The sequence below is a fragment of the Mytilus trossulus genome, chromosome 2, assembly GCF_036588685.1.
Source record: "Mytilus trossulus isolate FHL-02 chromosome 2, PNRI_Mtr1.1.1.hap1, whole genome shotgun sequence".
NCBI lineage: Eukaryota > Metazoa > Mollusca > Bivalvia > Mytilida > Mytilidae > Mytilus > Mytilus trossulus.
This window is the reverse complement of record NC_086374.1, coordinates 13,252,257-13,266,525: the sequence shown is the minus strand read 5'-3', so window position 1 is coordinate 13,266,525 and position 14,269 is coordinate 13,252,257. Positions and strand designations below refer to the sequence as shown.

Here is a 14,269-nt window from a genome sequence, read left to right as displayed (position 1 = left end):
CTGCAAAGTTACCACGTGCATTTTCCTGTTCATTGGTCACATTTAAATAGATTATTCTTTATTGAACTAAATTCGATATTTAAATTGCAAGTAACTTTAATATCAAAACCACAGATTTTTATTTCTCGACTGAAAAGGGTAATAAGACGGTTGTAAACAGTGTATATAATCACAACGATCTATTAATAACCGCTGCTCACAGATAACGGATTATACAACGATCTATTAATAACCGTCGCTCACGCATCACTGGTTCTATCACTGACTCAATACACACCAGTTTAATCGGACAAACGGATAATTCCCTGAGACACGGAAAATCTCCGGAGAACCGCAAAATATTCTATAAAACGGAAAATTTACGATAAACCTCTATTTATTATCCGTTCCGCGGAGATTTGCCAAAAATCGCGGTCATTTGCCAAATAGGTCTACCAGTGACATTGACCTATGAACTTTGAAAATGAGGTCAGATGATTCATACCAAACATGTCCACCTTACAATCATTGCACCAAATTTAGTTGAACTGCTTTCAGTATCTGTAAAACAAATTTATCCTTAAAAATTTTACATTGAGCCATCAACAATGAAAATGAGTTCAGGGTCCATGAACCCTGCTAGAAAGACACAAACACTTGACAATCATTCCATACACCAAATATAGTTGACACATAGCTTATAGTATTTGAGGCATTGACCAAGGAACCATGAAAATGAGGTCAATGTCAGTTGTTACCTACAAGTCAGACATGTACAAATCACAATCATTTCACACACCAAATATAATTTGTCTATTTATTATAGTATTTGAGAATATGGTTTCCCCATTTGAATAGTTTTACACTTGTCAAGTTGGGGATCTTAATATGTTGCTGTTCTGTGTGAGCCTAGGCTCTGTGTTGAAGGTTGTACTTTGACCTATAATTGTTAACCTTTTTATACATTGTGATTTTGATGGAGGTTGATTTCAATCACACTCATACCACATCTTCTTATTTATATTGACCATGTTAAGTTAACCTTTATCACTGATCAATATTGAGGCTGTTGGCCATGTAAACCTTGCAAGAAACTCATATACTCATAATAAGTAAGAAATATACAAATAAAAAAAAAACTTTTTTCCAAGCAGTCGCTGAACCATATGAATGAGGTAAAGTACAATGGACATGTGACATAAGGCATCCACATAGAAGATATGAAGCATCCAGCTCTTATACCTCCTGAAATGTAAAGCTTTGAATATAGTCTATAATAACTGCACTTTTTATTCAGTTACCTTCATTGGACTTTCAAGACTTGCACACAAAAAAGGGTTCCTGCCTCCTTTGCCATTTACAATAAACTCACATATGGCCTTATTTATTTTCTAGTGATGTCTAATGACAAATGGGAATAAAATGAAGATTTTTATAAAGGATCTTCTATATATTTAGACTGCAATAGATGATGAGAAAATGAAATATATAATGACTGAATCTAACATTCAATTATTTTTGTCTTGTTTTATTGACAAATATATTACATGTATTATAACTAAGGTAAAAACAAATAAAATAGAACATGTAGAACAGCTAATGATTGAATAAAATATTGTAAAATTATTTTAAAATAACAACATTAACCACTGTCAATGTTTTTTTTTACCTTATAACTAATGTATATTAATTCATATCAGATAATATTAAGTATATTAAATCCATAATTTAAATGCTTTTTTCATTTTTTTTAAGAAAAAAATACATAAAAAGATCCATAAATATTACAAATTGCAAACAACCTAAAATAATTAAGACAAATTGTGATTAATATATAGTTTATACATGTATACAATTTCCTAATAGTTGTACATTAGTGTAACTGCAGTCTGTAAAATCAACCTATTGTCTCTTTAGGCTATTCCTGTAGAAACGTTGTGCCATTTGACGACCTTTATGATAATTCATAAGTTACAGGGCAATATTATTTTAATAACAAAGAAAAGACAATTTTGAATTAATCATCTCATGGTGGTGGTTAAAGGTAAAAGTGACTTTGAGAATATTTGTTTCAAGAATAGACTTAAACAATCAAAATAAAGTTAAAACTATATACATTTGCAGTAAATAAACATAAAATCAAAAGTGTTCAAGAAGTGAGATAGGATATATTATTCATGTTATTATATGTACACAACCAAATATATAAATAATTATGTAAAGTTAGCAAATTAAATATACAATATTCTTTGTTATGTAATAAAAACATAAAGTTTCAGTAATTGATACAGTATCTTTAAGTCTACATAAACAGACTATGAGTTTATAGAATTAACAATAAAATTACTTGTTACTTGAAATTTTCAAGCCTTTTTTATAATCAAACATCTTGAAAAGAAGCTTCATAACCTATCAATATGTTTAGCCTATTTTGTTAACTAATGCACTTCCGACTTTTCAATACTATGGATTCATTATCATTCATTGGATACCAATTCTAGTGGTTTTCGTGGGTTCAGGTGAACAATGGAACAAAATTTTCGACAAATAACAAATATTCTATAGGTTATGTATGAAGTGATTGGCAAAACCATAAATCAAATATCCCACAAAAAGTTTCCTCAATCCATGAAAATTGATACCCATGCACAAAATTGAATGAATCCACAGTATGTCTATTGTTACTATGCCATAAAATAGTTTAAATCCATACTTAGATGGAAAATATTTAGATGTGGATGCTTAAAATATGAAATATAAAAAAAAACTTCTTTATTTGAATATCAAGTATCAATATTTGTGTATTTCTCTTTAAAATATTTTTTTCAGGATTTTTTTATTTCCACATCTTTTGAAAATAATTCTTTTCTTGCCAAAATATCAAGAATACAAATTTTAAATTGAAGAGCTAACTATATGTTTCCACTCTAAAGTAATGCGTAGTACAAGTGAAATTAAATTCAACCTGTTGAAGGTAGTCAGTACAAAGTAAAACTTCAAGTTATATTTAAAAATAAATACATGTAATAATTATGATTTATAACAATATTATCAGCAGTCACCTATTAGAGGTAAATGGCACCAATTAATTATATGTAAAAATGGAACCTTATATCATCAATTACAATTCTCTTTGTTCTTTTAACATAAAATTTAAATTAAAAAAAAAAATATACACAACCAAAATATGGCACTTACAATTATTTCTTGAAAAATCTAACTGATACTTTGTTCTTAAATATTATATAGCACAAAGTCATTCCAACATTTCTGAAAGTTTTTTTCTTCAAGAAAATAAATACATGACATGAAATTTAGTCTACCCTATTGTCCCTATAACAGTTATCCTAATCATAGTCAATAAATATAAGTCCAAGTTTCATACAAGATCATCATCAATGATTAAAATTGTTACAAAAGTTATGGTCAATCTTAGCACTTATTGTTTCTACATTATAATATAATGATTAAGTACAAAATAAATTGTGATTATAATTGTATTAATTGCTTTACCATTACTTTTTTCTCTCAAAATGTCATAGTATATCACCGGGATCAAAATACACTTTAAATAATCCAAAATTGTAAAATTATGGAGAATATGGTGGAGGATTTGCCATTTGAGGACCTCCATACTGGACAGGTGGAATTTGTTGGCCCCCATACTGCACAGGTGGAACTTGGTGACCTCCAAACTGCACACATGGAATTTGTTGACCTCCATACTGCCCATGTTGCATTTGTTGTGCAGATTGTGGTGGGGGAAGGGCATTGTTATATGGCATCCCATTCTGTTGACCAGGATGACCACCCACAGGAGGTTGATGTTGATACTGATCTGCTTGTGCACAAGGTTCAGGTTGGATATGGTGCTCAATCAATATGGTTCTTTGTCCTGTTACCATGGTGACAGGCAGATCTCTCACATGCTCTACAACATCGGTGCATTTTACTTTACGATTTACCTACAATATTAAAAAAAAAAAACAATAAATAATGCAGTCTTTCATTTACATTAAAAAAAAAAATGCCATGACAAGTCTATAACACAGTTTTAACCAATAATTTGGTTATTTTGATGAAAAAAATTATTACTTAAATTTTTTTTTTTTACAAAATACCACTGAAAATTCTGTACAGGAGCTTGAAAAAAATTATGAGCCTGGAGAATGGAACTGAATAATGGATGATGGAGATAAGAGATTACCACCATCGTATAATAAAACTAGACTTACTAGTGAAAATGGCAGCAAGGAAAAAAGCAGATTACTGCCTTCTTACTGTTTATAAATGGACTCTATTACCCTATATAGGTGACTGTTAAATATAAAGAGAAGTTTTGAAGTAAAAACTTTAATTTAGAACGTATTATAAAGGTTCCCATCATAATGAACATGTGAACTACAGGTACTGTAAATTTAGAAGTTATTGCAAGGTTTTTTTTATTGGTGAGTATCACAATAACATGAGCCAACATAAGGATAGGATACATCTAAATCTATATGAATGGCAATTATTAATCTTGAATTTTTGTCTGTTCTTCAAAATTTGCAATGATAAATGCAAACAATAATTTATGAATTTACAGTATTTACTGAGTGACCACCTGGAAACTAAGTATGTGTACAATTTACTAAGCTCCATGTAGCTAATAAATGTGAAAATGATGATATACTTACAAAGTAACATGGTCCACCACAGAGTAACCAGAATGGGAAACAACAGAAGATACACAGTGGATGCATACAACAGTCCATTGGGGTGGAATAGTTGTGGATATAAATACTCATGTTACCATCATCACTGTTGGACCGACTGTCACAAAGGGTAACCTCTGAATCTACAATACCACTGTACCACTGACGAACACTCTGGCCAAATCCAATCTGCAACAAATATATCATATTTCTACATCAGATAGACTTATAGTCAGCAAACTATTTCTAACAGATTTGAAACTGTTTATATTGATAAATATAAATAAGTTTTTATTGTCCAAAGCTTGAAGAAAACATGCCTTTGCTGCAGGGTTTTAGTTAAAGACCTTTCATGAACTATTTATCTAAATTACATAAAAATAGGAAGCTTTCTTCTTGATGTATTGATTTTTTTTTCTTTACTTTTTGGAATTATAACGTGATGTTCATTCAGATTTATCCAGGAATATGAGACAGCCTAAATTAATCTATGGAAAACCATCTCTTATATCTGTAACTTGTATCTAAATTTCAAGACTTCATCCAAATTTGAGTAAGGTATTTTGGGCACCCTACTGACCCTTATTTTATATTCCCCTAAAAATCCTTTTTTGTGACCATTAATGATAAATCAAAGTATCGTTGATGTTATGATCCAGCCAATTTTATAGCTAATCTGATATTTTTTCTCATTATACTTTTTTGAAATTATTTTTGCTCTTTTCATTTCCATAATCTTACTGTAAAATTTTTATACCATACATTTTCTTTTTTTGAAATTATTCATTTTGCTTGAGAGTCTTGGATCTTTTGCAATTTAACATATTATATAAAAGAATCCCTACTAGCATTCATCAAAATTCATGGAACCAATTTTCAATTGAAAGTATCTGCTTGTTTAAACAGTAATTGTATTTTCTCTAAAATTAAACTACAAACTCATTCATTCATCATGTTCATAATAACTTTACCTTTAAACAAAAGTTTTTTCCTTCTGTCATATACTGCATTGCTTCTGACAGGCGTCTAGATAAAATTTCTCTGATCTGTGGATGTTGTGTATTAACAAGGATGGCAAATTCATCTGAAAATTTATTAACATTAGCAAATTACATTTACTCTAATGTAACATTGAACAAAGGGGTCACTGAAATATCTCTTAAAATAATAAATATATTAAGGATGTCATTTGAAATGTTAAAAATACTAAAATATGTTTCCTGGTTTCCTAAAATACATGTACTGATACTAGAAATAGAAATACATATATTGGGAATACAGTTTATATTGCTGTTCGTCATCCTAACATTGAGAACCTAATAGGTCAATTGTTGAACAAGATGTTAATATTTCTGAAGTGTCAATCATTTTCAATTCTAAGATTGTGTTTCCAACTATCATATTAGCCGTTTCCTTCCTGCTTGCTTTTTCTTCTTTCCATCTTTATGTGTGTATTGGTTGGTGTTTTTTTAAGGGGGGATTAATATGCTTCATATTTCATGACTGATTTAGTTATAAATATAGATGGTGGTCATTTCTTACAAAAAATGTCTTTCCCTTTAAAATGTTTAAAATTTCATTTACTGTCAAGCAATTTTTTTTTAATGAACTCATAACAGAAATCTTTAACTATAAAATTATGATCAAGTCTTCAAACCACTACACAGACATTTATGACACCAATTAAAGATGATGATGTTATTTCTGTCATGAATTTGAATGTATACATATTCTCAGTACACAAAAAAAAGGTCACCCAATGCCCCAAATATCAATGTAAAAATAAGATTATGGAATTAGGAGAATTTTTCAATCAAAATAAAAACAGAATATATATTAGTAAAAGGATATAATGACTGTCATTAGAAAACTGTCTGATAAAACAGCTGGGAAAAAAGCTGAGCGGAAAAATCAGGGCACTTGCAAACTTCTTCACAATTCTTAAATAAGATGAAATACATGTACAAAAACATGTACATGTACTTCCAATTTTTTTTAACCTCTTTAATGGTACAGACATTGCATGGAAAAAAAATATGTCAGCATAGTTTGTAAGGAAATTGATGATGTTACTTATGAAAACAAAGTCAGCTTCATGTAGCTTGACCCAAATAACATGTAGTGATATGGTGAATGTGTGAAGGTTTTTTATGAATGGAAGGATAAAATTGTTGTAAACAACTAAGGACATTGAAGGAGCACTTGGTATTAAAATAATATCTTTTTTTAATTGGTGTGTTAACCACTTTAAAAGTTATATTGCAATTACATGAACAGTTAAAACATTTTTCTGTTTTATTTTTCTAATTCTAGAATATTTCTTGGACATCAAATATAATGTAGCTATTTTGTTTATAAGCAGAAAATTTTCAAATCCAAATAATAAATGGACAGATTTAGTTACTCTCTCTGTATCTACATTGTACATGTAAATACCTCGCCACTTCTTTCTAACTTTCATCACAACATAATGATCTGTCCTTGTATGCTCTACTTTCACTCGAAACAAAATCGGCATTCTATGCAGATCCCTGGTCAATCTGTGTAACTCCTCAACATTGTCCACTTTCAATTCACTGTAAAATGTTATACTGATATAATTATGAACATGATGAAGAAGTATTATAGTGATTTAATTATGAAGAAGTGTTATACATTTGTACAGTGAATTCAGAAAATATTGCGTTTTTCATGGGAGTGTGTTGTAATATTATGATAATAAGAACAGGGTCTCACTTATTAGCAACAAGCAAAAAGAATAATAGTTTAGTGCTATGAAATTAAATTGAGCGTTAATTTATCTCAGCATGCTTAGTAAGGTCAGGAATAACCACCAATTGGTGGATTATACCTCAATTGACGTATAACATGTATAATGGTATATACCAATTGGTGTATAATTGTTTGTTTTTCATAACAAATTATTCTACTAAAATGGAGCATTGCTTACTTAAAACCATATTATGGTATGAAAACTTGTCAAACATTCCTAGTTTAGTATAGTGACATAACATATTGCATTTAATCAATAATTGTATTTGCAGTTTCTTCTATTGTTATCTTGTCAATTCTTGATTGGCAAATTTACCTGTAATCACCTGTCGATGGACATCATTACTGTCTGCAGTCATGTGATCATGAGTACAACTCAACAGGTGAATGGAGCTCTTTGTTAATACTTGACTTTCATTATAAAGAGTTAATCATGGTCAATAGTACAAATGTTTCAACAAAAGAATTGTTGTACTCATGCATTCTCAAGAGATGCAGCAGGCTTTGACAAAACTAAAACTTTTGGAGGACTCATTAAGGGTCATAAAATAGGTTGCAAGTTGCAAAATCATGCTCCTATCTCACACTAGGCCGAATTTCTCCATGATTTCTCCATTTTTGACTCTCACTTTCAAATGGATGTCAAGTTACGAGAGATTGCGTGGCCTCGAGACTCAAATATGCAAAAACTTATATTTTGTTACCTCCTTTATAGGAGATCGATGAATAACATTTAGAAGCAACCACGTTTTTTCACCTCCTTTACAGGAGATCGGTAACTAGCATTTAGTTCCAACCACGATAACAATCAGCAGCTCTCGGAAATTTAGGTAACTTACAGCGTAAATGAACGAGGTGTTACATTATGCTGTTTTCTCGTGGTCACGTGATAATCTTTGAAAATGAAAGGCAACATGGAGAAATCATGGGTCTCTGTGAAAAATGTTAAAATATAGAAAATTAAAGGTTTGGCAGGTAGGTGAAACTTACATAAATGAAGAGATAAATGAAAACTGAAGAGATTGATGCCCGATTTATATAATTCCAAGGCCCTCAGTCGGCTCCAGAAGCGAGGAAGTAGCGCATCTATTTTGGGTGGGCAAATATCCACTTTTTGGTATGGGACAAGCTCTGACGTCCCACGGCCCCAGCTTGTCTGGCTAAACAGCCGTCAGACGTCAGAGTAATCTCGGACTAATCTCACACTAGCATTTTATTACCAAAAAAATGCATTATACGTCAATTGGTCTATACCAATATACCTCAATTGGTGGATTATACGTCAATTGAGGTATAATCCACCAATTGGTGGTTATTCCTGGTTCTGTTAGTAATGAAATAAAGTATTTGAAATAAATTGATATAGAAACATCATAATACAAAATATCTGAAGTCACAATGGTAATAGTGATTGTTGTATGACATCAATAGTTCAAGCTAGACAGATTCTTGTGTCAATGTGTCAGACAGATTTTTAAAAGAGCTATCCAGGTGTAATGATAAGTCGTTATACTAAGGCTATTTTTTTCTTATTTTTTCTGTAGACTTAGCTTTAATTTTTTATAACCATGCATTGGCAAGCTTGATAACTCATAATTGTTTGTCAGTAACTAAATGTACGATGATGTCCCATACGGAACCTTCTGACCTTGTTTGTTTACATTAAAATTTCAATGGCGTCAAAATCACGTGATGTCAGTTCGTTATATCCAATCAAATTGTTCTACTGTCAATTAGGGGATTTTTCAGTCTACTGCAATTACGTTATTTCTTTCTGGGATATTGCTTCAAAATAATTTGCAATAGTTCTGGGTTTTATTCAACAGGAAAACTCCTTTTTTGCCATCCCTTTTGACATCAAGGGAATTTTGTATGAATATTTACCTACAGTCATGATGGTCAGAATATCGATCTTTTTATAATGAATAAAAAGAAAATTCTATGAAAAATAAATATAAATTGTTTCTTATTAACCAACTCCATATGCCTGTTCAAAATTATGGCATGGGCATCGTTTTTTCATATAGTTTTCCTTTCATTTTGGTTGAGTTTTTTTCGCGGGAAAATCGAGAAAGAGGTAAGGAGCATGTCATTTTTAAATTCCTAAAAATACGTTTTACTTGACCTATATTGCCTGCCACAAGATTGATGACGCTGAATGGAATGTACTCAAAGCAATGGAGGCCGGAAATGGGATTTTGTGAAGTTCTAGAATGTTTTTAAATATTCGGAAGTTGGGATTGAAACGGGCATTAGAAAATTTGCATTTTTTGGCAATAATTGAGAACAACAATGAAAACTTACCTTTAGAAATGTTTTTTTATTCAAAAGTGCAGAAAAAACGTTTTTTGCACTGTTTTTCTACGCCAGAAGTACCGTAGTGACATCAATGCAGAGTTTCCCTGTGTGTTAAGTTCAAACACAAATACCTAACGAACTGACAAGATGAACGATCTTAGACTACGGTAGGATATATTAAAGGTGTAAAGCATATTTGTTGTCTACGGTACAGGTGGATGATAAGTGCATGCTCTGGTCATGTGTGACCTGTCTATGCAGATTATGAAAGGGATAATAATTAATTGAAAAAAATATCTATCTATAATATTACCAAAGTTTTTGATTTAATTTCGCGCCAGTCATGTCAAACACTTTGTCTGAAATGTAGTTTCCTCCTGGTCGGATGGTTGGTTCAAACAAATTATACAGTATTCGCGGATTTTGTTCGAACTGAGCCCATGAGACAGCTGTATATGGTGGCAGTCCCCTTAAGTCTAACTCTATTGCTTCAGTTGCCATCTTTTCGATTTAGGTAAATTTTGACTTTTCTATTTCACAAGTTCCTGGTTGTTGATTTTTTTATAACCGGAAATGAGATATTTCAAAGGGATGAACTAAAACAGTATACCCCAAACCGTGCCGAGTTCAGAAATCCGTGAATATATGTATATGTTTTTAGGCAGTGGCTATTTGACCGGCACCGGCTAAATAGCAAATTTGCTATTTGACCGGCACCGGCAAAATAGCAAATTTGCTATTTAGCCGGCACTGAATTAAACTGTTTATTGATGCGATTAGCAGAGAATAAAAAAAGCTTAATAATAATTTAAAATAATTTTATCACTATATGAAACCTGAGACTACTATTATAGTAGTCTCAGATGAAACATTAGAAATATAGTACAATCAACAAAAAAATATTGAAGATGTTCATAAATAAATAATTTTATAACTTTTTAATATCAATGGGTCATCAATTAAAAGCATGAAAACACATTTGGATATACATTACTAAATATATGTTTTTTTCTAAAATATTTATAAATCTGTGATACATCATTACTCCACATTACCAGATTTTGCTGAACACTTTCTGATTGCCTTAAAGTTTTTGCGAACAGAACAAGACCTCAAGACAAGTGGTATATTTCAAAATAGGACTCTGTTTCAGCATTCTTGAATGATTCACCTGAATATAAATCGTCCAAGAGTTGGTGACACCATACACTATGCTAGGGCATATATCCTGAAACAGTTTTCACTACGGTCTCAAGTAAAACTGGAACAGAAAGAGAGCAGTGATAGAGAACTTATATGGACCACTACAACAATTAAACAGTCATTGGTCTTCCAAAAAAGAGTACCCGAAAAGCAATTGTGATCCATTTTACCAGAAAAGGTCAAAAGAAATCAGATTTCTTTTACTATATAACAAGAATGTGTCCATAGTACACGGATGCCCCACTCGCACTATCATTTTCTATGTTCAGTAGACCGTGAAATTGTGATCAAAACTTTAATTTTGAATTAAAATTAGAAAGATCATATCATAGGAAACATGTGTACTAAGTTTCAAGTCGATTGGACTTTATCTTCATCAAAAACTACCTTGACCAAAAACTTTAAACTGAACTTCACACTATCATTTTCTATGTTCAGTGGACCATAAAATTGGGGTCAAAACTATAATTTGGCATTAAAATTAGAAAGATCATATCATGGGGAACATGTGTACTAAGTTTCAAGTTGATTGGATTTCAACTTCTTTAAAAACTACCTTGACCAAAAACTTTAACCAGAAGCAAACGGACGCACAGACGGACAAACGGAAACAGACCAGAAAACATAATGCCCCTCTACTATCGTAGGTGGGGCATACAAAAGAAAATGTGGTATGATTGCCAATGACAACTATCCACAAAAGACCAAAATGACACAAACATTAACAACTATAGGTCACCGTACGGCCTTCAACAATGAGCAAAGCCCATACCGCATAGTCAGCTATAAAAGGATAGTGGTATAACAGTACAACATAAGAACGGACTATAAAAATTAGTTGAAAAAGGCTTAACTCATCAGATAGACAAAAAGTACAAGTGGACGTGGCCGGGTACTTGTACATTCCCACACAAAAAGACACAATATAAAGATCTGAGAGTACTGGCAGTTATCTGACAGCTAGTTCAAAGCCACAAACAACTTATAAAAAAATCATGCCTCTAAGACAGTTGAAGCGATTTAGCAAAAAATGCTGCTAATTAATATGAACCTTTTAATAACCGAGGAAGCAAGATCTGAATTTTTAACTGCCTCTTGTTTGGACTCAATTGCAAACAATGATTTAATCAAAAAGTATTGTCAAAAAGATGCATGGGAAGCTATTGAAAGCGTTTATAAAGAGAAATACAAGAACCATATGCGCACATGATGCAGATTCAAAGGAAGCCAGTGTAATGTGAAGTTCCTGTTTGGAGTGGCAACATTTAGCTTGTGCTATATTAAAACAACTTTCAAAGGCAAAGAACTGGTTTTGTAACAATTGCAAATGTTAAATCATGTGTCCTTTTGAAATTCGTAGCAAACAACTTTTAATATTGTCTTTTTTAAGATGTACCTAGTTTTACAAAACACTATTTTTATAGCATGGCAGGATATTTAAACAAAAGATTTTAAACAGATTTGGATATCAACCTTTTTTATAAATGTTTTTTAAAAGAATATATTTAAAAATGTATATGCAAATGTGTTTTCATTCTTTTAATTAATATTATAAAGTTATAAATTATGTATTTAGGATTATCTTCAATTTTTTTTTATTGTCCTCAGTGTATTTTTAATGCTTGATATTGTGATAAAATGATTTAAAATTATTATTAAACTTTTTTTTCTCTGCTAATCATATTAATGAACAGTTTTAGTCAGTGCCGGCTAAATAGCAAATTTGCTATTTTGCCGGTGCCGGTCAAATAGCAAATTTGCTATTTAGCCGGTGCCGGTCAAATAGCCACTGCCATGTTTTTATCCAATGCAATATATGTATATGCAACTCGTCTAAACATCAACCCAACAATTTGGTTCTTCCCTCGCCGGAATTCGAACCCATGCTACTGTGATATCGTGACACCAAATCGCCTGCACTGCAGCCGTCCCGTTGTTATATGTATAACGTGACGGTACCCAAATTGCACCTATTTTGTCACTTTTTTCACCTACGTTGTTTTATAGTCAAGAAATAAATGTCCTTATTGTGTTTATTTTGTAGCCCTATCCTTCTTTATTGTATAGGTACACCAGTTTAAATTTTTAATCCATATTAAGGGGACGACCATTTGATATTCTGGGGGGGGGGGGGCCAGGAGGATTTTGAAAATAAATAACTCAGCCTTGATTATCACAAAAATAAATGGTTTGTTCTGTGGTAGTTTGAAAATAAATTACCTGACTTGTAATGTATTGAAAATAAATAACTCAGCAGGGTTATGGCTTATTGGGCCTTCAGCGGTTCCATTCAAAAAATTTTTTGCCTCGCTCCGCTCGGCCAAATATGTTTGACAATACTTTTGAAAGAGGCTAGGAAAAACCAAACTAAATTAACTTCAATACTATGTATGTATGCATTATTTGTATATTGCTTGGGAATATAAATGATTCATTTCGTTAAGAAATTTATTAAATACTTAATCTAATTATACCAATTGTCTTTTATAATAGACTTATTACTATGTACTTTATCCTGTCTCGCTATGTATTATCTTAAAATGTTTGTATATACTGTCCTCTTGTACACAAGTATGTGTCTGACTGAGGTTATGAATGACATCTTGAATCTTAATATTTCTGAAGGGGATAATGATCTACTAGTATTCTGATTAAATTGTACACAATAACTTGACTATACATGTATTAATGGTTTATTTTTTTTTTTAAATGGTTATTTGGACGGAGAGTTGAGAGTCTCATTGGCACTCACACCACATCTTCCTATATCTAATTATTCAAAATTAACAAATATTTAAAAAAATGGATGTTTTCGAATATCATAAATATAGTGGTAAAAAATGAATAATCAGTCCCTTGCTTTAATGAAAATGAAAAATCTTGCTTCAATAGTACAGAAAATGAATAATCTGTCCTCTCAGTTTACAAAAATAAATAACCGATCAAAAACAAATCCTCCTGGCCCCCCCCCCCCCCCCAGAATATCAAATGGTCGTCCCCTAAGTCATATAAAAATAGCTTTGAATCAACTTCCAAACTATCCATGATTCTCTTCATATTGTACGAAATGGATACTTATAATATATTGTATTTGCTTATTTTAAAAAGATGACGTTTTGATGACGTCGCATGATGACGTTTTCGTACATTTTTCTTTTTCAGTAAACAGTGCAGCTGTTGATAGATACTGTGAACGTTTTGTGTATATCTAAATATGTTTACCTATGTTGAAAGACGTGCATAGTATCAAATCATAAAAATACAAATTGTTTAGTCTCTAGGAGATCTTGTAAGACTTCCGTTGCTATTTTTTTTAAATA

At 31.4% G+C, this 14,269-nt stretch overlaps 1 protein-coding gene across 2 annotated transcripts; it reads right to left on the bottom strand.

Annotated features, from left to right (window-relative positions):
• Positions 1-1,741: 1,741 nt before the first annotated feature.
• LOC134706528 (uncharacterized) lies at positions 1,742-10,332 on the bottom strand. Of its 2 annotated transcripts, XM_063565550.1 has the most exons (6): positions 10,060-10,332; positions 7,113-7,252; positions 5,648-5,760; positions 4,659-4,865; positions 3,653-3,944; positions 1,742-3,622 (listed from the first exon to the last, which is right to left on the bottom strand). In XM_063565550.1, the coding sequence occupies exons 1-6, from the start codon at positions 10,245-10,247 to the stop codon at positions 3,570-3,572; spliced, it is 993 nt and encodes a 330-aa protein (XP_063421620.1). In that variant the 5' UTR covers positions 10,248-10,332; the 3' UTR covers positions 1,742-3,569. The 2 variants fall into 2 exon arrangements, with proteins under 2 accessions (XP_063421620.1, XP_063421619.1); XM_063565549.1 differs by having other exon boundaries at positions 1,742-3,944.
• Positions 10,333-14,269: the final 3,937 nt, after the last annotated feature.